Below are 26,751 nucleotides of genomic sequence, written 5' to 3' on the forward strand. Positions count from 1 at the left end.
ATCGCTCTTTTTCTTGTTTATATTGTTCGACCAAAAAAACATTTCAAAATGTGGGATTTAATACAATTTAACACTGATACACAGGTTTTTATGTTTCATATCTTTGTACTTACAGATATCAAAACTTGTAGGTTATGTTAGGTGTAAATTATAGATACAAACATTGAATGAACTTCAAAACAGACAAACTTATTTCATATAGATAAATGAAACATTTTTTAACACAGTTCTATCAAAACACTGATTTATACTTTTTTAATGAGCATATCGACATGATATATATATATATATATATATATATATATATATATATATATATATATATATATATATATATATATATATATATATATATATATAACTGTGGAAAGACTTACACCCTACTTCTGTGAAATTGGTCTGCAAAACTCCTGGCTTTCTTAAAACAGACGATAACTAGAGGGGGAGCACTCGGTAGAGTGCAAAACCTCCGCCGCCAATACTGCTCGGTCACTCAAGTGAACCTGATATCCTATTCATTCAATTTGACGTCAACAGTGCTCACAGAGTTATAGTTTGCAACTTTCCCTTTTACTTTTAACTTTTACATACTCAATTCATTCGTCATAACTAGATTCCTTGAGACAGAAATTTATTTTACGTGGGTATATCCACCTGAAGTTACAAAATCAGCCGCAATTATAATTTTGGCATGTTTTTTTGTTGGAAATCACTTGTAACATGGAGAAATGCATAAAAAAAAATCGAAATTTTGTTGAAAAAAAAGTTGCAAAATTTTTTTTTCTCCAACAATTTTTTTTTGGGGGTGGGGGGGGGGTTGAAATCACTTAAAACATGTAGAAATGCAAAAAAAAAATTCAAATATTTTTTCAAAATGGCCGCCACAGCGGCCATATTGGATTTTGGACCTAGTCCAAAATCGAATGGCATGATCCTTGGACCATACCTAATCCCCCCACCAAGTTTCGTCGAAATCCGTCGAGTTTTTCCGTAATACTGTTCACAAACAAACAAACAAACAGAAAGGGGTGAAAACAGTAACCTCTGATATTTGATGGCAGAGGTTAACTATGAGGGCACTCTGTAGAGCGCGTAACTCTGCCAAGCAATGCCTGATCCACGTGAACATATCGGGCCCAATCCATTTTTGAAAATATCATTCCACACAGTACTATATCGTTTTTGGCCCAATCTTTCAATGGTGAAGAATCACTTTTTAAAATATCAGATCCGAATCCGGATTTGGATCTTCACCAAAATTGAATCAATTCTTTTTTGTCAAAAACCCAACCTTATCGCCAAGTTTCATCTAAATCCATCCACAACTTTTTGAGATATCGTGATACATATCATTTTGGCCCGATCTCTCAATGGTGAAGGATCACTAAAAAATTCTAGTCGCCGGATCCAGATCTGGATCTTCATCAAAACATAATTAGTTTGTCCTTGTCACACACCAAACCTATCTTCAAAATTTCATCCAAATCCATCCACAACTTTTTGAGATATCCTGCACAAAGACAGATAAACAAACAAGAAAAAGACCTCTTGTAGAGCACGATACTTGCAAAATCCTCCCCCCTCTCCAAAGGTTGCCATGGATACATCAAATTGTCCATTGCATTAACATTAAAATTGACAATCTTGATCAAAGCGCAGGTCAATTAGATGAAAATTGATTATTTTTAAGATTGAAATTGATTTTAGAAGTTTGACCTTGAGTTGACCTTTGACTTCAAAAATAGTTTTTTTTTCCAAATTCAGTAATGCACTATGCAATTACTGCTTAATTTTCAGGTTAAACAGATGAAAATTGATGATTTTTCAGAGGAAATTTGATGATTTTAGAAGTTTGACCTTGAGTTGACCTTTGACCTTTTGACCTCAAAAATAGTTGCTTCCCCAATTCAGTGATGGACTATACATATCCTATTCAACTTTCAAGTTAACAGGATGTAAATTGACGATTTTTCTATTGAAAATTGATGATTTTAGAAGTTTGACCTTAAGTTGACCTTTGACCGTTTGACCTCAAAAAGAGTTGTTTTCTCAATTCAGTGACGCAATATGCAAATCTTTTTCAAATTTCAAGTCGTTTGGATGAAAAATTCGGATGAAAGTCACCCCCCACCCCCCCCCCCCCCGTTATTCTGGCTGAATTCTAAATTACTGTCACTTTGTCTGCAGCAATATCCGTCTTTGGTCATCACAATCTTTGTTCCATCACAACATGCTGAGCAATGTCCAGAGATTGTGCGTTGCACGTCTTGCGAATTGTAGCTCCCTTTTCATCATAGTGATTTGAACCACCAGCACCACCACTAACCAACCAACAAAACCAATAGCAACACGTACTTCAAACGTCTTCATTTGTTGTGGAGTTAAAGCTGTTGAATGACATTGGTCTTGCTCATAATTGCAATATTTTATCATCAGAAAATGACGGGGTGTTCTGAGGATTTCTATACTGATATTTACAAGGAATTTACACGGAAATCTAACAGGTGGGGGCCATTCAGCCCATCATGCCTGCGTGAACATCACACCAACCCATATATACACAAGATCCAAGGAAGAAAATGCAAAAAAATGTTTTTAATTAATGAAATTTTAAAAAGTTGTTTGTTTGTTTGTTTCTTGTTTTTGTTTTTGTCGTTTTTGTATTTTTTTTCTTCCCTTCAAAAACACACAACATCAACCACACAACCCCCCTTGACAAGACCCCAACCAACAGCACTCCATACACATGCACACAATCACCCATCAATGCTCCAACTACCCAAAATTCCCATCAACATTCCCATACTCCTCTATCTCCATAACTTTCAGGTACCTATCTAATTCTAATTTAAACATATCTACTGTTTCTGCTGCCACTACCTTTCCAGGGAGACCATTCCATTCATTAACTACTCTCTGAGTGAAAGTCCCCTGCCTTGCTCCCATCTTAACTCTCCTCTTCTTTACTCTCAAGCTATGGCCCCTGGTTCTATCACTGTCTACTCTTGAATAATTCATCTGCACTTTTATTTTATCTATACCTTTCATTACCTTAAACATCTCTATCATATCTCCTCGTAACCGCCTCCTTTCTCGTGTATAAAGCCCTGTCTCCCTCAGCCGCTCCTCATAGCTGAGTCTAGCTAGGCCCGGAATCTATCTAGTAGCCCCGCAATGAACCCTCTCTGTGGCATATATGTCCTTCCGGAATTGTGGTGACCAGAACTGCACACAATATTCGAGATATGGCCCTCACTAAATTCCTGTACAATGTTAATGCTAACTCTTTTGAATTATAAATGATCCCCCTCTGAATACAACCTAAAACCATATTCGCTTTACCTATAGCTGCCTGACACTGTGTTGCCTGCTTACCTCCCATATCTATTACCACCCCAGATCCTTCTCCTGTGTGACATGCTCCAAAATTACCCCTTGCATCCTGCAATCTCTATTTTCATGATTCTTTCCCATCCCCAACACCTTACACTTGCTCAGGTTAAATTCCATCTGCCAATCTTTTGCCCAATCTATGCAAGAATTAATACTTTCCTGAATCTGATCACCACCCCCTATGCTATCCACCTCACCTCCAAGCTTTGTGCCATCTGCAAATTTGGAAAGTTTACTCTTTACCCCATTATCCAAATCATTGATGTAAATAATGAATAGTACTGGTCCGAGTACTGATCCTTGAGGGACCCCACGACTTACATCGTCTCAGCAAGACATCCTCCCACTCACAGCCACTCTTTCCTTCCGACCACTAAGCCAGTTTACAATCCAATTACCTACCTGACCAGCCACTTCACAAGCCTCACTTTGGCTAACAACCTCCGATGTACCTTATCAAATGCCTTATTAAAGTCCAGATATACTATGTCCACTGCCTTTCCCTCATCCACCCAATCAGACACTGCTTCATCGAACTCTAAAATATTTGTTAAATATAATAGGAACTACCTTTGGTAAACCCATGCTGACTACATTTAATTAGTTTGTATTTATTTAAATGGTTCCTCATCTGGTCCTTAATTAATGTCTCCAACACCTTCCCCACAACTGAAGTCAAACTAACAGGTCCATTGTTTCCCAATTCTTCTCTGGATCCTTTCTTAAATAATGGTGTTACATTTGCTACTCTCCAATCCTCCGGTACCTGTCCTGACTCCAGGGAACTATTGAAAATATCCATTAACATCTCGCTTACCTGCTCAGCCACCTCCATCAATACTCTCAGGTGCATATTATCTGGACCTGGAGCCTCATCTACTCTTAGATTACCAAGCTGTTCCTTTACTTCCTCCACTCCAACCTGCATCTTCTTTAAAACCTGACTGTTCTTGTGTAAAAGTTGAAGCAAACTACCTGATTAATAAGCCTGCCATCTCACTTTCATCACTAACCACTCTCCCGGTGCTATTCCTCAATGGGACCACACTGGTCTGAACCTGTTCTTTTCCCCTGATAAACTTAAAGAAAACCTTGTTATTATGTTTAATATTTGTAGCGATGTCCTTCTGATACTCTCTTTTGGCTTGCTGAGTTATTTCCTTAACTTGCCTCTGTTTACTCCAAGAGTGATATCAATCCAACTCCAGTCCTGTTATTTTAAACCTAATAAATGCCTTTTGCTTCTCCTTAATAGCATTACTTATCTCACTACTCAACCACCCTGGCCTCTGCTTCTAGTTTTACACTTCATTGGAATGGACTTACTCTGCTGCACCCAATATGGAACATTTATACAGTTTATGTGAACTGTCCAGCTCGGAGAGGGTGATACTGGAACTGGAGCACTAACAGTTCACCGTCTGACGACGATTTCTCCCTCCCACCTGAGAGGTCATTTTCATGATGTGGAAATTTGTGAAAATGAAATGACTGCTCGACGTCAGCGCTGACTCGACTTTCTTTTAAACTCCGTCGTCCTCTAAAATGCCGTGGATCTCATCAAGAGCATTTCGAGTCAGTGTGTTGTTATTATCCGTAACACGTCGGCCATGGCGGTGTAGATAGCGACGGCGCTTTCGGGCCGCGTTCCCGACGCCGTGTCGTAACTTCCCCGGGATGTGTACCGTGTATTTGCGATATAAGTATCGTCAGTTATTTCGTTTACGCGAATAATTTTGTACCATAAAACATCTGAAGAAAGAAAGGCAGAAGTCGATGATTTTTTTTTTTCCATTCAAAGTAGAAAAAAAAAAATTAAATCTTGTGAGGTTGACAAAGATGGCGGCGTTGTGGACCGTGTGCTCCTTGGGCAGATGGCTTCCTGCAATTGGCGTAAGTTGATTTCAGCTTCGCGTGAGATTGTGGAGGTACGTTCCGAGGGACACGTGGTAACGAGTCATAAAAAGTGTTCGAGAGGGATGACGGGCGGACTATCCGGCGGAAGGCCGAACTCCGACAAGGTCGTGAATACCTGCTTCGAATGGAAAACGTAACGCACTGATTGGTGTGACGATACATTCATACATATATATATATATATATGTACACTTTCCCTTGACAGGGATATGTTGCAAATTCATATTTAACTTGTATTTTTATACAATCGGTGAGGACCGTCGCTGTCATGCTTGAGCTGTTTCACAATTTCACTCACACGGAGCTGTACAAGGTGCAGACATCAAATACTGTACACCACCGAGTGACCCCGCCCACCACCGAGTGACCCCGCCCACCACCGAGTGACCCCGCCCACCACCGAGTGACCCCGCCCACCACCGAGTGACCCCGCCCACCACCGAGTGACCCCGCCCACCACCGAGTGACCCCGCCCACCACCGAGTGACCCCGCCCACCTGGGCATTGGCTTTTCCCATGTGTTTTTTATTGCATTTCCAGAAGTGTGTGTGTGTACATATATATATATATATATATATATATATATATATATATATATATATATATATATATATATATATATATATTGTTACGGCTGTGCAAATTCGCATTACACCATGAAGGGCCCGTAGGTGAGATATCTCTAAGTGCATGTGTAGTTAGCCCCAAATCCGTTGTCAAGAGGGAATTTATGTGATTCATTCGGGCTGCGACGCTTTGAGTTAGGCGTTTTTCTGTTCTGTCTTTATTTTGAACCAACCACGTCTCAACCGCCATTACACAACAACCACCAACCACAACGCCGCTTCACAACAACCACAACCACATCTGCCTCTCAACAACCACACATCCTCACCACTCCGCCAGCAACCGTCAACATCTCCACAAACACAAAAGGGGAACCACAACAACAACTCCCACCCCGATTTCCCTGGTAAACAAGAATGACGGTTGGAACTCAACTCCTGCCCCGATTTCTCTGGTGTAATGTCCCCCCCGCGTTCCGCGAAGGGAGAGGCGGGGTGCCGGGGAAATAAAAGGGCGCACGGAGGTGCCGCTAAGGAGGTCAGGTCAGGGCGGTCGGTGAGAGTGTCAGTGTCAGTCGGCGGTTCATGGTCTTCTGCCCGTCTGGGTCTTGGAGAAGCAGTCCGTAGAGCGACCCGCTCGTTGGAGCTTGCAGTCTGTGGAGAGTCCAGACGTCGCGGAGGGGACGCGGACTGGAGGCGCCGCTCTGCCAGCTGTGTCGCGCGGTCCTGCGCGTTCGTACAAGGAGCGCCGGAGAGAGCTCGCCCACCATCACACCGCGAGGGTGCAGGTAACCTGCAACGGTCTCGTGGGACTCGTTCGGTCTGCCAAGTCCCACGCCATAAAGGCCCACAGGCCCCGTCTGCCCCCTTGTCTATGAGGGTGGCTTCGTTCCTTTGCTTTTGAGTAAATGTGTGTTGGTGCCGTCTGTAAAGTAGAACTGTGTAAGTGTTGCCGTGTGTACGCGTATTCGGTTTAACTCTTGCTTTCGCTTTATATGTGCATTTTGATTATTGTGGCTGTATATACATGCTTTCTGTGTGCCGAGGTATAAATGTGCATTGTGTTGAACTGTTTTCCCGTTTCGCTTCGTCTTTTCTTTAATTGAATTTCCATCCTGCGTCACGTAAAGGGTTCGTAGTGGGCTTAATATGCCCGATAATTAATCGGAACCGTCGAGGCCGACGATAACACCGCTCGGTTATCTCTGTAGCACGGAACGGACCGCTTAAGCAGTTCGTGTCCGGAGTCGACCTGCGGCGAGGTACGATCACCCGGTCGACCATTCGCGCAGGTACTTAGGTAGATCAAATTTGGCGAGCAACCCTATCCTGCGCAGGTGGGCAATTGGCACGATCGTGGTAAGGTTAAAACCCCAGCCGTGACTAGCTCCCGGCATTGGTCCGAGAGGGTCACGACTGAATTGTCCGTCCGGTGGGCGACGTTCCGCGATTCGAGTCGCGGCCACACACAGCGGCGCAGCCACATTTGCGGCTTGCCCGTCAACGCGTCACGAGGACGCAGGTAAGACCTCCCCGGTCTCGCGGACCTGGCCGCTCCTCCAGGTCACGTGCACATTTGGCATACAGGCCTGTCTGCCTCCTTGTCTGTGAGGGTGGCTTCTTTCTTTTCTTTGGGGTTTTTGTGCAAATGTCTGTGTTGGCGCCGTCTGTGAAGTAAAACTGTGTAAGTGTTGCCGTGTGTGCGCGTAGTCGGTTTTAACTGCTTTTCTTCTTGCATTTGCTTTTTGTGTATGGCTGTATATACGTGCTTTCCGTGTGCTGGGAAATAAAATGCTTGCTTGTTGAACTGTGCCCGTTTCGCTTTGCCTTTTCTCTATTGACTCTCCATCCTGCTTCACGTAAAGGGTTCGTAGCGGGTGCAAGATCCCGGTGATTAATCTGAACCGTTCAGGTCGACGATAACACCGCTTGGTTATCCCGATAGTACGGAACGGGCCGCCCAAGCGGCTCGTGTCCGGAGTCGACCTGCGGCGAGGTACGATCGCCCGGTCGACCATCCGTGTGGGTACTTAAGTAGGTCGTGTTTGGCGAACAACCCTATCCTACGCGGGTGGCCGATTGGCACGATTGTGGTGAGGTCGAAAGGCCCACCCGTGACTCACTCCCGGCGTTGGTCCGAGAGGGTCACGATAGAATTGTCCGTCCGGTGGGCGACGTGCCACGATTCGAGTTACGCGGCCGTTTGCACACCGGCGGGCGCGAATTCGCAACAATATATATAATTATTTGCAATACATAAAGGCGTGTTTAACCTTATTTAGTGTGCACTTAGGTACTGTTTATTTAATATGGAATAGGCAAAGCCTAATTCTTCTGACTTTACCTATAACTTGTTGACAACTGTATATGCAATTTCCGGTTACTTCGGCCTGGATTTGGGATCAGCGGATGATCATTTGGATGATCATTTAATCACGATTAAAAAATATTTTTTGATGATGCGGGAGATATCTTTATTAAAATCAGTGGAGGAAATATACACCATGTCTGATATTATTTGGGTCTTTCATGTCTCCGACGATGCCTTTTATCTCCCAGCATGCATCATTCCCCATGACAAAAACCGGAAACAAAAAAAAAACAGAAACAAAACAAAAACGGAAGCAAAAGGTCAGAGCCAACCACACGGATTCACAATTGCCAGGGTATTGTGTTGTTTTTGTTGTTTCCTATTCTCTCGTGTGCATGCGTTAAGTAATATTCACAAGATAGAAATAAAACCCGATCGTGTTTATACACCGCACAGCGTTTAAAAAAAAAAACCGGAAGCAAAAGGTCATAGCCAATGACACGGATTCCAAATAGCCAGGGGTATTGTGTTGTTGTTGTTGTTGTTGTTGTTGTTGTTGTTGTTTCCTATTCTCTCACATGTTAAGTATGAAGCTCAGTGCGTTCGCTATTACACATGCAACCAGATGTGGATGTTGTGGGTTTGGGGAAGGGTTGGGTAAATATGATTGAAATTTTGTGCATAGCATTTTCTACGGCCGTTTTCCTTGCTGAATCCGAATCCGGTCGAAATTTCTTTTTAACCTCCGATGACCTTTGACCCCCGGAACCTTAATTTATTCAAAATGGTGGCCAAAAATGTACCTTTTTCCTGTTTTCTTTCTCTAATGTGAATAATAATGCTTGTAATATATCATTGCATATCTTTTTCAGGTCAAGGAATACGCTAATCCCATTTTCAAATTGATTGGATGTTGCATAGGACCGAAATCAAGTAATTTAGGAAAAAGGAAGACTTCAACAAAAATAAAAATACTCTGCTATTGAATACCATACAAACTTGCAAAAAGCACAAAGGACCTTTGACCCCAGACAGTCTATATTTACTGAGTACACTATCGGAGAAAGAATTTCTAGTGTAAGTGACATATTTACGTTTAACTGTAGCCCCAGACATACACCAACAAAGACGTGTGAAGGATGGAGCAGGGAAATTCCACACTGAAAAATTCAGTTTGACCGAGCTGCACAACTCTATAAAGAATGCTATCAAACCCGATGAATCCGTGCAGGATAACATTAATGAACTTTTGTTGGCGGCGCCGGTGTGATCTCGGTCTTATGTTGATCTGAGAATGACAAAAACAGTTTAATTTTAGCAAAATATTGTGCGGTTTTCAAAAATTGTTTTAAAAATCATCAAATCGTTGGTTGCATAAGTGTCATTTTCGTATTTCCTGATCGGAAAAACCTATAAATTGATATATTATAAGCCTTATTTTCTCTGAGTTGGTCAAATTCATAAAAATAGCATTTTTTTTTGGTCGCCATTTTGAATAGATTAAAGTTCCGGGGGTGAAAAGTCATCGGAGGTAAAAAAAAATTCCAACGTTTTCAGATTCAGCATCGAAAATGGCCATAGAAAATGCTATGCGAAGACACTTAACTGAAAAAAAAAACACTATTTATCCAACCTGAGTATGGGTAGGGATTTTTGACCACCGAGTGGTCTTCATATGGGACCGTGAAGGCCAGCTGAGCCAAGTGTTAAATCACCGCGGGGAGGGGAGGCTGAGTGATATGCCTGCAATAAGTGGATGGTGACGCATTGTCGGCGTCTTCAATCCTTTCAATGACGACAACCGTTTTCACTATTACAGCTTCGGAGGCTCGTTCATCCTGTAAGTAGCAGCTGCTCTCACAACTTACACTTGACTGCTGGTGGTGAAAAGAAGTCTCAGGCTAAAGTCACTGACTCGGTGAGTGGGTTCTTGTTTAGCGTGTCAGCTTGACGCTTACATCCAGGGTTTGGGAGTGTCTGCGGGTGTAAGGCGATTGCATTGTTCTGCAGATTTCTAAACACTACCCTGTGGTCGACCATGAGTTTGATGCGGTGGTGGTTGGTGCCGGTGGTGCGGGTCTTCGTGCGACCTTTGGCCTCGCAAAAGCTGGCTTCAACACTGCCTGCGTCACCAAGCTTTTTCCCACGCGTTCGCATACCGTCGCCGCCCAGGTGCCAACACGGACGATGTCCTATGGTTGACAAACATTGAATTAACAACGTGATGAAATGTTTGCCCCTTAACTTTTTCTCATGTTTATCCCATTTCTCCAGCCAATATATATCTCAGCCGCCAAAAGTGGATGGAGGTTATGTTTTCACCCCTATCTGTCTGTTCGTCTATCTGTTTGTCTGTCTGTGAACAGGATATCTCAAAAAGTTATAGACCAATTCGGAATAAAACTTTGTGGACAGGATGAGTGTTTGACGAGCACGAATTGATTCGGTTTTGGTGATGATTTGGATCCGATTATTTTTTTCAAGTGATTCTTCACCATTGAGAGATGGTGTAAAAAACTATATATATATATATGTGTATATATATATATATATATATATATATATATATATATATATATATATATATATATATATATACATACATAGCACAATATCTCAAAAAGTTATGGATGGATCTGGACGAACGTTGGTGGACAGGTTGGGCCGATGACAAGGACAAATTGATTCGATTTTGGTGAAGATCCGGATCCGGCCTATGAGTGTGATACAAAACTTAAATAGTTCAGCCCAGCAGAGGTATGCGCTCTACCAAGTGCCGTTCTAGTTTAATATGAAATGAGTGATTTTGTGAAATAGATTGAAACCAAAAATTGAGTTCTGCTATCTTCCAACCAGTGTGAATTCCATTGTGACACTGTTTTTTGTTCTCAGCACATTGGTCTGTTCAAAAGTAGATGCAGGTTGGCGGTTGGTGACTTGTGGTCAATAATTTTCCATACGAGTCGAACACCTGGTGGGTGTTCATGGGTTTGAGACCCCCAGCTAGGCTACGACTCTCACCGCAGAAATGAGGAAATCAGTCGACCGTGTACTGTCCATCGCATGCAGGACAAGGATGTTGTTAGACATTTGACTAATCAATTGGCCAATCCACAAGATGCAAGGCTATGTAATTTTAAGCCAGCTATCTATGTCGTCATATTACAAAAGGCCAAGTGCATCCACTACAGGTTAAAGGCATAAAAGCAACACACACACACACACACACACACACACACACACACACACACACACACACACACACACACACACACACACACACACACACACACACACACACACACACACACACACACTGTAAAACAATACACTTGTCTCCTAATGTCATCGTCCTGTGTATGATGCATGTGTACACTCTTCCCTGAGCCTTCAACGTCAAATCATTTGGATGTTAAAAGTCTTTTTCTTTTGAACCAGTGAACTGTTAAACGTTTCATGACTTTAACAGACTTTTAAACATGTAAACTTCCCATCCCCACTTTTTTTGATGCTTTCTTTCAGCATAATTTGCCCAGAATAATATCTATATCCACTTTGAGCAAAAAATTTGTTGAATGCCTTTCCATAGCATTTGATACATTTCTCAGTTTACCTTTTGTGTCATGACATATACATAGTTTGTTCCTCTTGGCCATGTTCAGGGTGGGATCAATGCAGCACTGGGCAATATGGAGGAGGATGACTGGCATTGGCATTTCTACGACACGGTGAAGGGTTCCGATTGGTTGGGGGATCAGGATGCCATCCACTATATGACTGAGCAGGCTCCACAAGCAGTCATTGAGGTGTGTTACCTGCACATGTGAATATCTTGTCCGAATAAGAACCAACCTTGGATTTGTAAATTCAAGAGGAAACATTATCTTTGATTATTTTTATCCATACGCTTTTTTTTTGCGGGAGTGAGGGGGGGGGGTAGGGGGGTGGAGTTGAGGGAGGGTATTGTAAACGGCTCCGTCCATCTGTCCTTCACATAATCTCCTTCTAAATCAGGTCAGGTGTGGGAGCATACGCCGAAGCAGCGTGTCACTGTGTCCACTTTCCACCCGTACCCCAGAGGCCTCCGTCTGACCATCCCCCAGGCAGATGCCTGGCCCATCCCCATCTCCTTGAGATGCTGATCAACCTGCTGCAACGACGAGGGATGTGGTCGGCCCATTGATCTCCTCCACTCATGAGGCTCCCTCGCTGAGAGAATCTGGTGAGCAGGATCAGCGTCAGGAAAACGAGCCACATGTCCATACAGCTGACGCTCACGGACTATGCAGGTAACAAATCTCAATTGAGTCTCTCAGCAACTGCTCATTGGACACATAATCTGACCAGCGATAGCCAAGGATTCTCCAAAGAGACCTGGTACCAAAGGAATTAAGTCTCCTCAGATCCCTGGTCAGAGTCCAAGTCTCATATCCGGAGAGAAAGACCGGAAGCACCAAGGACCTGAAGACTCGGACTTTTGTCCTCCTGCACAGGTAGCGACAGTGCCACACTCCATGATACAGTGAATCCATGACTCCCCAGGCCCGACCCAGACTTCTGTTGACCTCTGGCTCGCAGCCAGCAGAGACATGAATATCACTGCCAAGGTAAGTGAATCTCTCTGTGACCTCAACATCCTCACCACAAATGGGTACAGACAAGATGTCATTGAAAGCCTGGATCTTAATTTTGACCCAGCAAACCTGTAATCCCAGCGGCTCTGACTCCTCATTCAGCACTTCGAGGGCCCCAAAAAGGATATCCAGAGTCTCCGCAAAGATGACTGCATCATCTGCGAAATCACGGTCAGAGATCTTGACATTCCCAAACGATGCACCACAGCTTGATCTCTCTGACATCCTCCCCAGAATCCAATGACCAAGGAGCACAGAACTGAGTACAGCATTCCCACCAGCCTTGAGAAGTTCAGTATGGGTGCCACAGATCCCAGGAGCTTTACCCCATTTCAACCGGTTCACCACAGCCTGTGTTTCCACAAACGAAGGTGGGTTACAGTTGATTGGAGGGTCAGCCATAGGGATAGTAACACCAAATGGTTGTGCAAAAATTCACCAAACTTGATAGTTATGATCACCACATGATAAGAAAGTGCAAGAGCAGTGTCATTTTTCTGTGTCATGCAAGGTCCTGCCACAGGGGCGCAGGACCAAAGAGGTCAGATACTAAAAAATGCAATTACCGGCACATTTTAAAATATATATATATATATATATATATATATATATATATATATATATATATGCAATCAGCATTGAGAAACTCATGAAATATGAAACGATTTTTTGGGATTTGATCCCAGTTCATTCCCCAAGGGGTGGGTACTTAGCGTTACAGGGGTCAAATGGGGGGGGGGGGGAATTTTAACTCAAAATTTTATATTTGGGCAATGCTGGTGGAACATGCCAACCCCAAGATGAAAAAAACAAAAAACAACTATTTTGCTTTAGGTGGTACGAGTCGAGATTTGCGATGGCACTCCATCGACCTCGGTCTCGTTATTATTAACATTAATATCAGAGAACATCTTGCATATTTGTTCTCTCAAAAAGTTTTCCAACAAACTGTTCATTAATCCTTTTTTTTTTCCAGCTTGAGAACTACGGTATGCCGTTTAGCCGCACAGATGACGGCAGGATCTACCAGCGGGCCTTTGGTGGACAGAGCCTCAAGTTTGGCAAGGGTGGGCAGGCTCATCGCTGCTGTTGTGTGGCTGACCGGACGGGCCATTCTTTGCTGCATACTCTTTACGGGCAGGTGTGTTGCTCACTCCATCCCTACTCTTCGCCATTTTGTTTCTTCCACCTCTCACTCCATTTTCTCTGCCTGCCATAATTTCCATTAAAATAGTGTTGCACAAAACGATTTGTTTTCTAATTTTAAAAGTGTATTTCATTTTGGGGTTGGCAAGATGGCCGAGAGGTATGCACACACGCCTCTATGCTGTCTAACCTGGGTTTGTATCCCGACCCAGCTATAAACTGTCATCCCGGTGTTTCACAGGCAAGGTGATTCATCAATGTGTTTCGTCCCTCGGATGGACGTTAAATCCTTCCCGTCTGTCGGCATTAGTTTGTAGATGTTAAAGATCCCACAATATCCTTTGTTTAGAGTTTTTTTAGCTATCGCCAGCACCATCATGAAATTCCAAATTCCTGCCCGAATTATTGCTCGGAAGGCAATGGGAAACCACCCAGCTTAACCGTTGTTAAGAAACTGCTTCGGCAGCGCTGTAACAGAGCATGATACATCACATCAGATTGAATTTGGCATAAATGAATGCACGTCCTTGATTAAATTTATGATGGATGTCCTATTGTTGAAGATTATTGAAAATTATTTGTCAATTCCTATATCAGCTGGAAAATCAAAAAGTATTGGTATAGAAACGGGGGATGGATGGGGCAGGAGATCCGAGTCATTCATCCAGGTAAACCCAGTTTGTAGAACTATCAATGGACCCTTGTGTTTTAACCTGCCATGTCGCATGTCTAGTCCTTGCGCTACGACACAACATATTTTGTGGAGTACTTTGCGTTGGATCTGCTTATGGAAAGAGGCGAGTGCTGTGGAGTTATCGCCTTGTGTTTGGAAGATGGTTCTGTACACCGCATCCGAGCCAAAAACACCGTCCTGGCCACGGGGTGAGCTCTAACCGAATGCGGGCTTTTGATCATACTTTGTTAGTGCCCACACCTTGATCAAGAAACATTTATAATTGCATCGAAGTCATTTTGGTTTCACATTGTGATTATAATCTGCAGCCATCAACTTTCCATTCATAAATACTGCAGTGCTTCAATGCTCTTCTCTTCTCACTTCTCAAAATTCCAGTGGTTATGGACGCACCTACTTCAGCTGCACGTCTGCTCACACGTGCACTGGAGATGGAACTGCCATGGCCGCACGTGCTGGACTACCCTGCCAGGACATGGAGTTTGTACAGTTCCACCCCACGGGTTTGTGCCGACTCGGCTGATTATCATCTGCAATTTTGTTTATTATTGTACATTGGCAGGGTTTTGATGTTGACATATTACTGACCTTGTTGTGCCTCAGTCAGGATGGGAAGCGATAAATTTTTTTTCTCAGGATTTTCTTGATGTTTGTCAAAGTTCAGCACTCAGGCAGTTTTATATCAAGAATTTATTTACATGTGTTAAATGGATACTGACGGAGCAAGATGACGCACAGCAGGATAACATTTTTTCTTCCTTCTTTTTTGGAAGAAGAATAGCGAATATAAAAGAATACAAGAATACCTAGAAGGGCACTTGGCAGAGCGCATACCTCCGCCATGCAATGCCTGATCCAAGAGAACATATCATGCCCAATAAATGCATCGTTTTTAGCCCCATCTCTCAATGGTGAAGAATCACTTAAAAAAAAAAAAATAAACCTCGTATCCAGATTCACATCTTCACCAAAATCGAATCAATTCGTCGTAGTCACACACCCAAACTGTCCACAAAGTATCATACTAATCCGTCCACAACTTTTTGAGATATCCTGCACACAAACAAATACATAGACAAACAAGCCAGTAGTCGATCAAGTCGAATTTAGTCGTTTTTCAGCCGTTACAAGCCAACAAAAGCGTGCATAGCAACGGTTCTTTCTCACACATAACTAGGACATACCATGAACCTAACATACCAGTTTCATGTATATCTCACTCATAGTCTCTGACATATAACGAACTTCGTTTTTTTTATTGTTTTTGACCAGGGTTCATTCAAAGTCTATCTTCTCCGACAGTTTTCATAGGATCTGGCTGGAAATTTTTGACAATATGGCTGAATGTACTGCCCACAGTCGCTCGTGGCCCGATTTTTTTTTTTTTTTTGAAATTTTCAAAGGTCCGTTTCTAGGCAACGGATGGGTCCATAGCAACGGTTCTCATTTGCACACAACTCGGTCATGGTATAAACCCACCAACCAAGTTTCATTGAAATCGCCATTGTATTAACGGAGCACTGGACCGAACAGACATACATACAGACAGACAGACAGACATATCGACGGAAATACTGATAATAAGGGTAGACTAGATCGACTACCCAACAAACAGACAGGGGTGAAAACATAACCTCCTCCCACCTTTGGTGGTAGAGGTAATATTTGAATGCAAGTTGGGTGCCCCATTGCAAATAAGCAGTCATAAATCCATGGAATGTTTGAATAATTCAGTTCAAATGTTATAAAAGTTTTAATGGCTGTAGTTTAAAACAAAACTTTTATTTTTTGGGGGGGAATTTTATCGTTATCGATGCACCGTTGTCTACACCACCTTATTTAACACGTTACATTAAATCTTAAACTGACGTCTGCAGGTAGACAGGTAGACAGGTAGACAGACAGACGAGGCAAAGCAATTCCTTAACCCTGCTTTTTCGCTTCACTTGCGCAGGGGAACAATAGTTGTGTAGCGTTTACGTGATGGATTTATGTCTGGACTCCTGGTTCCTGTGATGAGTACGTGTGCATCACTGTATACTAACTCAGCTGGCTGAAAGTGACAATATTTCCTCTTTTTTATTTCAATTTAATTAAGAATGGGAAGTTCTTATTGGAATGTTGACCTTCCTCACATGGAAAATGAATTGTACAGCAAATTTGGGGCAAATGTCCAAGCTCTGCCACTGTCAAGCATATATAGCGGTGCTCATTTTGCAAGAAAGTTCTAAAGATGCTCTTCATTCTCCCTACCTCTCACTGTGCAGGAATATTTGGCGCAGGTTGCCTCATCACAGAAGGCTGCCGTGGGGAGGGCGGAATCCTAGTGAACGGAGAAGGTGAACGGTTCATGGAGCGGTATGCACCAATTGCTAAGGATCTAGCTTCGCGTGATGTCGTGTCTCGGGCCATGACCATCGAGATCCGTGAGGGCAGGTTCGTATAAACCTCACAGGGCAAGTGATGACTGACTCTTCTCCTCTTTTTAATTCTTTGTTGTTTTTTTTTGTTTTTTTTTTAATTCTGCGCTCATTTTATTTTCCTTTCTCGTTTTGATCTGTTTGCACCTTTCTCCTTACCCTTGCCTCTTGTGCCATGTTTTACCAGGGGATAGCAAATTGAGGGTCAGTATGTCTTGAAGATTAATTTTTCCTCCTTAATGATTTGCAGATTTAAAGATGTTTCACGTGCAATTGCAGCAGCATTGACCTGACGATGTTTACGACCAGGGGGTGCGGTATCGACAAGGACCACGTCTTCCTGCAGTTGCACCACTTGCCACCTCAGCAGTTGGCTTCCCGTCTGCCAGGCATCTCGGAAACTGCCATGATTTTTGCTGGTGTGGACGTCACGAAGGAACCAATCCCTGTTCTACCAACTGTCCACTACAACATGGGTGGGATCCCCACCAACTACAAGGGGCAGGTGTGTCAGCTATTCATTGTCGAGTAAAATGCCTAGGTAGGGAGATTTTAAAAGAAGTTTTAAAAATTTATTTTTAAAGGACTGATTTTGATTGCGTGTTGTGAAGCTCAGGTAATTGAAATGTGGCATAAATGCTGTACGGTAAATGGGTGACATTGTTTTGGGGATAAAATATTGATTGCCCGAACACCTTTCCTTGCTACTGTTTTGCTTTCCATTATGTTATTTAACAGCAGGAGCTGTTTGGTAGGTATTGACACACGGCGATGGGAAGGATGAAGTTGTTTCTGGATTGTATGCTTGTGGCGAGGCTGCCTGCGCCTCTGTGCACGGATCAAATCGGCTTGGAGCCAACTCGCTCCTGGATCTTGTGGTGTTTGGTCGTGCCTGCGCCAACACTATTGCGGAGAACCATAAGCCAGGTGCAGTATGTCACTTTTCACACTTCACTATGGGGTTTATGTTGTTGCAAAATGCACAAGAGGCTCAGAGAAAGTGCAAAATATCAGAACACAGAGTTACCTTGATTGAGGACTGTGTACAAATTAAATACCCTTTTGTAGGGTATGCTTAGGTGACAGTTTTTATTGATGGTACGGCAGTAGCACATCGGTCAGACAGGATGAGCTCGAGGTGCGCACACTTGCCTCCATGGTGTCTAGCCTGGGTTTGATTCCGACCCAGCTATAAACTGTCATTCCAGTGTTTCACAGGCAGGGTGATTCATCAATGTGTGTGCCGTCCCTTGAATGGATGTTAAACGGCGTCCTATCTGCCAGTATTAGTTGATGAACGTTGAAGACCCCATAGTGTCCTTTGGAAAGAGTAGGTGCACTTTCGCTAGCACCCTGAACAAACTACAAATTCCTGCCCTAACCAGCAGAGGGAATTCATTCATTGCATCAGTGGCACAGTCGTGCCCTCAGTTCAGTGATGCTACCCCTCAGCCTTGTGTTGCATTTGAATGAAGAAGGTGTCACATCAATGCATAGCTGTTGCAGACGTTACTGCTCACCATGGTAATTATTATTGCCATTTTCATTGAAACGCCTCTCTCTGTGGTATCCAGCTGTCCAATCACTTGTGAACGGTCCCCACAGAAACAACAGTGGTTTAAAGAGAAGGCATGCCACCTCTTCTAAGGGTAACTTGGGATGGGTACTGAATGGTGCCTATGAGCTGCACTGCCCACATCCCATAAACTAAATGCATCTGAAATGCACGAATATGTCGAGGGTGAGGAGTAAGGGATTTCGAGGCTGTGCAGATTGGTCAAAAGGTTGTTTTTTTTCCCGCCAATTTCAAAAAGTTTCAGAGCAAAGAGCATGACTTCCATTGGGTAGGAAATTGTATAAAATGGGGGAAAAAATGCCATGACTTTCGAGTCTTGTTATTTTTAAGGCTTTATTAGGAACTGTACTGAGTTTGTGCCATGCTCTTCGGAACAGGTGAAGCACTAAGGCCACTAAAGAGGAATGCAGGTGAGTCATCTGTGGCGAACGTGGATTGGGTACGGCACGCAAATGGCAAATACAGGACGTCAGATGTGCGTCTTACCATGCAGAAGGTAAGCTAAGGTGCTGAGACCTTGCGGTGATGGCATGCCGTCATGTTTTCTTCTGGTATACAGGGTCAAGGCTCATGCAAGAGCTGGAACACAGAATGGATCAGGACGCAGCAGAACAAAAGGAACAGCAGAAAGAGTAGGGGGGAAATGCCAACAGTACAGCCGAGGAAGAAAATAGACTGAGAGGGAGACACAAGGGATGTGGGTAATGATGAGGTTCTAAGGGACAATGCGAGGAGTAGACAATATGAATCCAGAAGCAAAATTGGGGGGTTCGGGGTAGGTGTAGTTTAACGGGTGTAGAAATATTGTTACGAATTTGGAAGCTTACTGCACACAACAGCCAGAGTCCCTGAATTATTTAATTTTTTTAATGATTCTTCACCATTGAGAGATGGGGCCAAAAACGATATATAGCAGGATATCTCAGAAGGTTAGGGATGGATTCATACGAAACTTGGTGGACAGGTTGGGTGTGTGACATAGACGACGAATCGATTCAATTTTGGTGAAGATCCAGATCCAGATCCAGATACAAGAATTATTTAATTCTTAAATGATTCTTCACCATTGAGAGATTGGGCTAATTACAATGTATAGCATGATATACCAAAAAGTTGTGGACGAGTTATGACAAAACTCGGAGGATGAGTTGGTTAGGTGACGAGAACAAGCAGATTCAATTTTGGTTGAGGTCCGGATTCAGATCCGATCTATCGGAGACATACAAAATGTGAACTATTCAGCCTGGTGGAGGTATGTGCTCTACCGTGTGTCATTCCATTTCGCCAAGTTGTCACTGAGCGATTTTTTTTTTTTTTTTTTTTTTTTTTTTTTTTTTTTTTGTTTGTCTGTCTATCTGTGTGCAGGGTATGTCAAAAAGTTGTGGACAGATCCAGATGACATTTGGTGGGCAGGTTGTGTGTGTCACAAGGACAAACTGATTAGATTTCGGTGAAGATCCGAATCCGACTACTGGAATTTTTTCAGTGATTCTTCACCATTGAGAGATGGGGGCTAAACTGATATATAGGAAGGTATTTCAAAAAGTTGTGGATGGATTCGGATGAAACTTGGTGGACACGTTGGGTGTGCGACAAGGACAAATTGATTCAATTTTGGTGAAGATCTGCATCGAGATCCAAGAATTATTTAGTTTTTTAAGTGATTCTTCACCATTGCGAGGTCGGGCCAAAAACAATATATCGCATGACATCTCAAAAATGTATCTGGCCCGATATATTTTTGTGGATCAGGCATTGAGTGGTGGAGGTATATGCGCTCTACTGAGTGCCCTTCTCGTTTATTTTTTTTTACACAGCGTCCTGCAAAAGTATTCACATTTTCATGCCATCTGAGCTTATTTCCTGATGCCTTCAAATCAAACTTAATATACAGAGTATTCACAAACTACACCAAAGTGATAAAGCTATAAAATGTGAAGTTCGATTAACAGAGAAAAATCAGATGATTCTCAGTTGCATAAGTATTCAAACCCTTTGTCTAATTAACCCTAAATCACTTCAGAAGCAAATTATTTGTTTGAAAGGTTACAAAATAAGTGTAATACATTTCACCTGCATGTAATCAGTGGTTTAATTAAAAAAATTAAGCTCCACCACTTACCTTTAAGGGGGAACCCAAACACATACCACCAACACTAATCTATCCCTTAATACCCTACAAAATAGATATGATGTGTCTTTTTGTCCGATTTCCGAATTGTAATGTAGGTAAACAATAAGACAATCAGAAGATAAGTTTCTGAGAGTCAACAGCTTGCGTGATAGGCAGCTCACAGGACAGCAGCTTCAAGTACAGCTTAACCACTGTTCGAAGTAAGGAAGTCTCAGTTTGAACTGTGAAGAGGAGACTTCGAGCTGCAGGTTTGACAGGTCGAGTGGCAGTAAGAAAGCCATTGCTAAGATGCCAAAATAAGAAAAAGAGGCTTGCCTGGGCCATGAAGCACCACAAGTGGACTACTGAAAACTGGAAGAAGGTCTTATGGACCGATGAATCAAAATTTGAAAACTTCGGTTCATCACGCAGGGTTTTTGTACGCCATCGAGTCGGCGAAAGGATGGTTCCTCAGTGTGTGACACCAACTGTCAAACATGGAGGAGGAAGAGTGATGAGCTGGGGCTCTTTTGCTGGATCCAGAGTCGGCGACTTGCACAGAGTGACTGGCACCCTGAAAAAAGGGCTACCACAGCATTTTGCAGCGCCATGCAATATCCTCTGGTCTACGCCTAGTTGGTCAGGGGTTCATTCTACAGCAAGATAACGACCCAAAACATACCTCCAAGTTATGTCAGAACTACCTTAGAAAAAAAGAACATGACTGTAGGCTTCAAATCATGTAATGGCCAGCACAGTCTCCAGACTTAAACCTCCTCAAGCTGGTTTGTGATGAACTGGACAGAAGGGTGAAAGCAAAGCAACCTACAAGTGCAACACATTTGTGGGAACTTCTGCAACAGTGTTGGGAAGAAATTTCTGAACAACATTTGATTTCCATTGTAGAAAGAATGCCACGAATATGTTCAGCTGTTATATCTACAAAAGGTGGACATTTGATGAGTCATAAATTTAGATTAAATTTTGTTCAACAAAACAATTCCATGATTTATTTTTTATCTACAATTGTTTATTTGTTCTCTGCTTCAATTTCAGAGTACATTGAAACTTTAAACTGCTTAAATTTCAGTGAAAACTTCAAAAATGGGGTGTTCTAAAACTTTTGAACAGTAGTGTATATACATACATTTTCAGTCTATTTTTGTTTCTCTGACATTTTGTTTGCAGCCATTTTTCTATTAATCGGAGCGTTCTTAGGTTTTACCACCATACAGTATGTCAAAGTGGCCAACTCTTGCTTGTAACCAAATCAGGTAACCTGAACTCTCAAAAACCAGCGGTATTTCCAAAATGCTGTTCTATTTCCGAAATTGTTTGCCGGGTGATGTTTATTTCCCATTACAGTGCACGTGTTTTGACTTCTTGTTCTTTTCCCCGCACAGCAAAGCCAGTGGGAGTTTGTAATGTTTTTTTTTTTTTTTTCAGATAACACACCATGCTGCTCGTTTGTTTTAAACGTGCAGTTAAATAAGAACAACACAATCTTTTGATATGCACGCTCTTTCATAACACGTGTACCTAGACCATGCAGAGCCATGCGGCAGTCTTTCGTACGGGAAAAGTTCTGCTCGAGGGCTGCCACGAGATCTCCAACATCTTCAAGCAGCTTAAAGACCTCCAGACATTCGATCGAGGTAATGACTGTGAGTGGGCGATTTAGCAGCATCTGTGTTGGCCATGACGCCATCGTTCGGCCCAGAATATTAGGCTATTCCTGCTGATTGACTGCTTGTACGGTTGGTTGGGAATGGATTTTTTTTTATGCTCGTCGTGATTCTGCGTACAGTGTGACATTGCTAATGTTGCATCCTTGGAGGTAGCTGGCAAGCAAGTGGCCCCTTTTTCCCACGGTCGTGTACCGTCGCTTCCTTTTAGCGTAATCGTAACATAACATTAAAGGTGCAGATCTGGATTTACATTTTTGATATTTCGGCTCAGGATAATTAATTTGCTTAATTTTTTGGGGGGTTGTGGTAAGTTCATGCTTTATTAAAGTTGTTAATTTTATTATTATTTTTATATTTTTGAGATCAAATAGATTTTGAGAAACTGCGTGTTAAGTGTTGTTTCACTTTCGAAGGAGAACAGAGGAAGAGCAGAAAGTGTGAAGTGTTGGGGGGGGGGGGGGGTAAATACAGAAGAACAGCAAATAATTCTTCAAAAAAGCCTGGAAGAACAAATTGCTGAGAAACCTGTGTAATGCATGTGGATGTCTGTTTATATTGTTACGAATTTGCCGCCCGCCCAGCGTGCGAACAGCCGCTTCAGCCAATGGCGGCCGTCTCGCCCACGGAACGGACAATTCAGTTGCGACTTTCCGGAACAACGCTGAAAACCAGTCACGGGTGTGCTCCAAGCGCACACCATGGCCTCGTCAATATGCTACCCGCGCACGACAGGTTCAATCGCCAAATTGTCGATATACCTAATTATTCGCGCGGGCAGCCTACCGAGAGACCGTACCTCAGTGAGGTCTGCTTAGGCACGAACCGCTGCAGTGGTCTGCTCCGTTCTGGGATAACCGAGCGGTGTATTATCGCGAGACCTCGCTGGACCCAATTCTTTTATCGGCTATTAAAAGCCCGCTATTATTCCGAGAACAATATGGTGGTTCAATGGGGAAAGAGGACACGACGAACGGGTTAACGTTTAAACACGCACATTTATTCACACACGTATGCATTTATGCAAGGCAAAGAAAAGCAATGCAATCAACACAAGCACGACAAGAAGAACGACAACCGTTGTCTATTTATTATGTACAATTACTGAAACAGGTTTCACTTGACGGACTGGCGCCACAAACACGCACACAAAAACCCAGAAAAGAAAGAAAGAGGACGTGACCGTGTGGTGATTTATTGGGGCTCCGTCCTCCTTCGCCAAACCTCGCGCTCGTACCACCCTCACAGTTCTCTCTCCTCACGCCTATCTTCCGACCTCGATTCTCCCGTTCTCGTCACGACCGACCCAGAGAGCCCTCGGTCCAGAGCGCCACCTCGCTCACGATCCAGAGACACACACACACAGAGAGACACAGACAGAGAGACACACACAGAGACAGACAGAGAGACACACACAGAGACAGACACACAGAGAGACAGACAGAGACAGAGAGAGAGACACAGACAGAGAAAGAGACAGAGAGAGACACAGACAAAGACAGGCAGAGACACAGAAAGAGACAGAGACACAGACAGACAGAGAGGGAGACAGAGAGAGAGAGAAAGAGAAAGAGAAAGAGACAGAGAAAGAGAAAGAGACACAGAAAGAGACACAGAAAGAGAAAGAGACAGAGAAAGAGAAAGAGACACAGAAAGAGACAGACAGAGAAAGAGAAAGAGACACAGAAAGAGACAGACAGAGAAAGAGAAAGAGACACAGAAAGAGACAGAGAAAGAGAAAGAGACACAGAAAGAGAAAGAGACACAGAAAGAGACAGACAGAGAAAGAGAAAGAGACAGACAGAGACACAGAAAGAGAAAGAGACACAGACACAGACAGAGAAAGAGAAAGAGACACAGACAGAGAAAGAGACAGAGACACAGACAGAGAAAGAGAAAGAGACACAGACAGAGAAAGAGAAAGAGACACAGACAGAGAAAGAGAAAGAGACAGAGAAAGAGACAGACACAGACACAGACACAGACAGAGAAAGAGACAGAGACAGAGACAGAGACACAGACACAGACACAGACACAGACACAGACAAAGAGACAGAGACACAGACAGAGAAAGAGACAGAGACACAGACAGAGAAAGAGACAGACACAGACACAGAGACAGAGACACAGACTGAGAAAGAGACAGAAAGCGACACAGACAGACACACACACACACACACACACACACACACACACACACACACACACACACACACACACACACACACACACACACACACACAGACGCAGACAGACACAGACACAGAGAGCGATTCTCCTCAGCGCTCGCATTCCTGGTGACGACTCTCCCACTCATTTCCACGCTCGCGTTCCTCCTTTTTATACCCATGCCCCGCCCCTTCTCAACTCCCACCCTTCCAGAAGGAAGCGTTTTCCCGCCAAATTAGGGACGCGCGCACCGTTGCCTGCTTCATTGCTTGGGTTTTCACCCTTGTCCCTTGCAGGGTGAAATCCACCGCGTTTGTCAGCGAAGATGCCATTTGTTGGTGGGGAGGGGGAAACGGGGGGCCGCCTGCTTTCCCTCGACGAAGGCCAGGCCTCTGGCAACCGTGTGCCGAGGTAGAAAACACGGTGGTGGTTGAGGCGGCGTGGTTGTTGTGGTTGGTGGTTGAGGGGAAGGTGGTGGTGTTGATCGTGGTTGTTGTGAAGTGGTTGGTCCAAAATAATAATAGCGAAAGAAAAACGGCTCACTCAAAGATCACAGCCCTGTCCACACGGATAAATCCCATTAAACAACGGTGGGGAAATCTAACTGAACACTGACTTATCAGCATAACTGAACTCAGGACCTTTATGGTGCTTTGCGAATTTCCACAGCCGTAACAATATAATAGGAAAGGTTGGGTTAGGAATGCACAGAAATTAGAATAAAGGGTATGTGCGGGGTTATTCAGTGTATATAGTCTAAGGTGGAAGAGCTGGAAAAGAAACACACAGACAGACAGACACACACACACACACACACCTTGACTTCAGACAAGCACAGCCACTGATTATAAGGGAAGTGACATCACTTCCTGGAGCACTATGGGTACCCATGATGCCATATCTTCTCTATGTGGGGAAACAAAGGAGGAATTTGCTTCTTTGCATGGATCGAGCAAGGAAGCAGCACGTACTGTTAAAGTCTTTGGTATGACTCAGATGGGATTTGAACGACTGACCTCCCAGACTCGAGAGCTGATGCTCTCACCATTGTGGTTGCAATTTATGATAATTTCCAAATTTGATACCAGATGTACGTTGGGTTACTGTTGAACATCCCAATAAAAACATAACGTTTTTGGCAAATAAAAACGTCAATATTGTCGGTCTGATAGATTGTCTGTATGCACAGGAATTGTGTGGAACACGGACTTGGTGGAAACCCTGGAGCTCCAAAACTTGATGATTTGTGCCCTTCAAACCATCTATGGTGCTGAGGCAAGGAAGGAAAGCAGGGGAGCACATGCCAGAGAAGACTTCAAGGTAAGTCTGGGATTGCACTGGAATTTAGGCAACAAGCTTTGATTTCATTCATGATGGTGAGAATGGGCATTTGGCAACACCATTAAAAAAAATTGCGTTTGACTTGCACGCATTCCCTCCAGCAACGTGACGACGAGCTTGATTACAGTAAACCATTGGAGGGGCAGCAGAAGAAGCCTTTTCATGAACATTGGCGCAAGCACACCCTTGCCCTTGTGGATGAAGACAGCGGAAAGGTAGGTGCAGAAGTACCAAGGCTTGAGGACATTACGATGATGGAAATTTGGGTTCGGTGTGCAAAATTGCTGACGTTGTTCTTGCAGGTAACACTTTATTATCGTCCCGTCATTGACTCTTCTCTGAACGAGCAGGATTGTGCGTCCATCCCTCCTGCAATCCGATCCTACTGACGCATTAGTTTTCTCGCACATTTATTTCAAAGAGAAAAAGTTGTATTTATGGGACACTAATGGTGCAATGTGAGAGGACTTGTACATTTTATTATTATTATTATTTTTTTGGTTGGAGTTTGGAAATTTGAAACTGATTTATCAATGGTTATTTCTTGTTTTTTTTCCACACAATGTGTATGTTGATGGTGTGCAATGGAATAAAAGATTAAGGTGGATTGTTGGCATTAAGGTGGATTGTTTTCTTTCATACCACCTGAACTGTTTGGTATAAAATTTGAAAGTGTAAGACAAAAAAAGTTTTGGGTTTTGTTACCATGGTAACTCGTGAACCAAACTTGGCACAGATATAGACTGTAATACAAAAATAAAGGTCTTGTGCCGTTTCAAAATCGTA

At 43.2% G+C, this 26,751-nt stretch overlaps 1 protein-coding gene across 1 annotated transcript; it reads left to right on the plus strand.

Moving 5' to 3' along the window:
* Window positions 1-5,090: 5,090 nt before the first annotated feature.
* SDHA (succinate dehydrogenase complex flavoprotein subunit A) lies at window positions 5,091-26,751 on the plus strand. Its single transcript, XM_085874782.1, has 15 exons — window positions 5,091-5,286; window positions 10,007-10,105; window positions 10,198-10,359; window positions 11,850-11,993; window positions 13,798-13,962; window positions 14,701-14,849; window positions 15,040-15,164; window positions 16,929-17,097; window positions 17,391-17,586; window positions 17,837-18,008; window positions 19,035-19,153; window positions 22,314-22,425; window positions 25,814-25,944; window positions 26,067-26,180; window positions 26,268-26,751. The coding sequence occupies exons 1-15, from the start codon at window positions 5,170-5,172 to the stop codon at window positions 26,352-26,354; spliced, it is 2,061 nt and encodes a 686-aa protein (XP_085730908.1). The 5' UTR covers window positions 5,091-5,169; the 3' UTR covers window positions 26,355-26,751.

Source organism: Eptatretus burgeri, chromosome 3, assembly GCF_056783735.1.
Source record: "Eptatretus burgeri isolate ZD-2024b chromosome 3, Ebu_testis_v1, whole genome shotgun sequence".
NCBI lineage: Eukaryota > Metazoa > Chordata > Myxini > Myxiniformes > Myxinidae > Eptatretus > Eptatretus burgeri.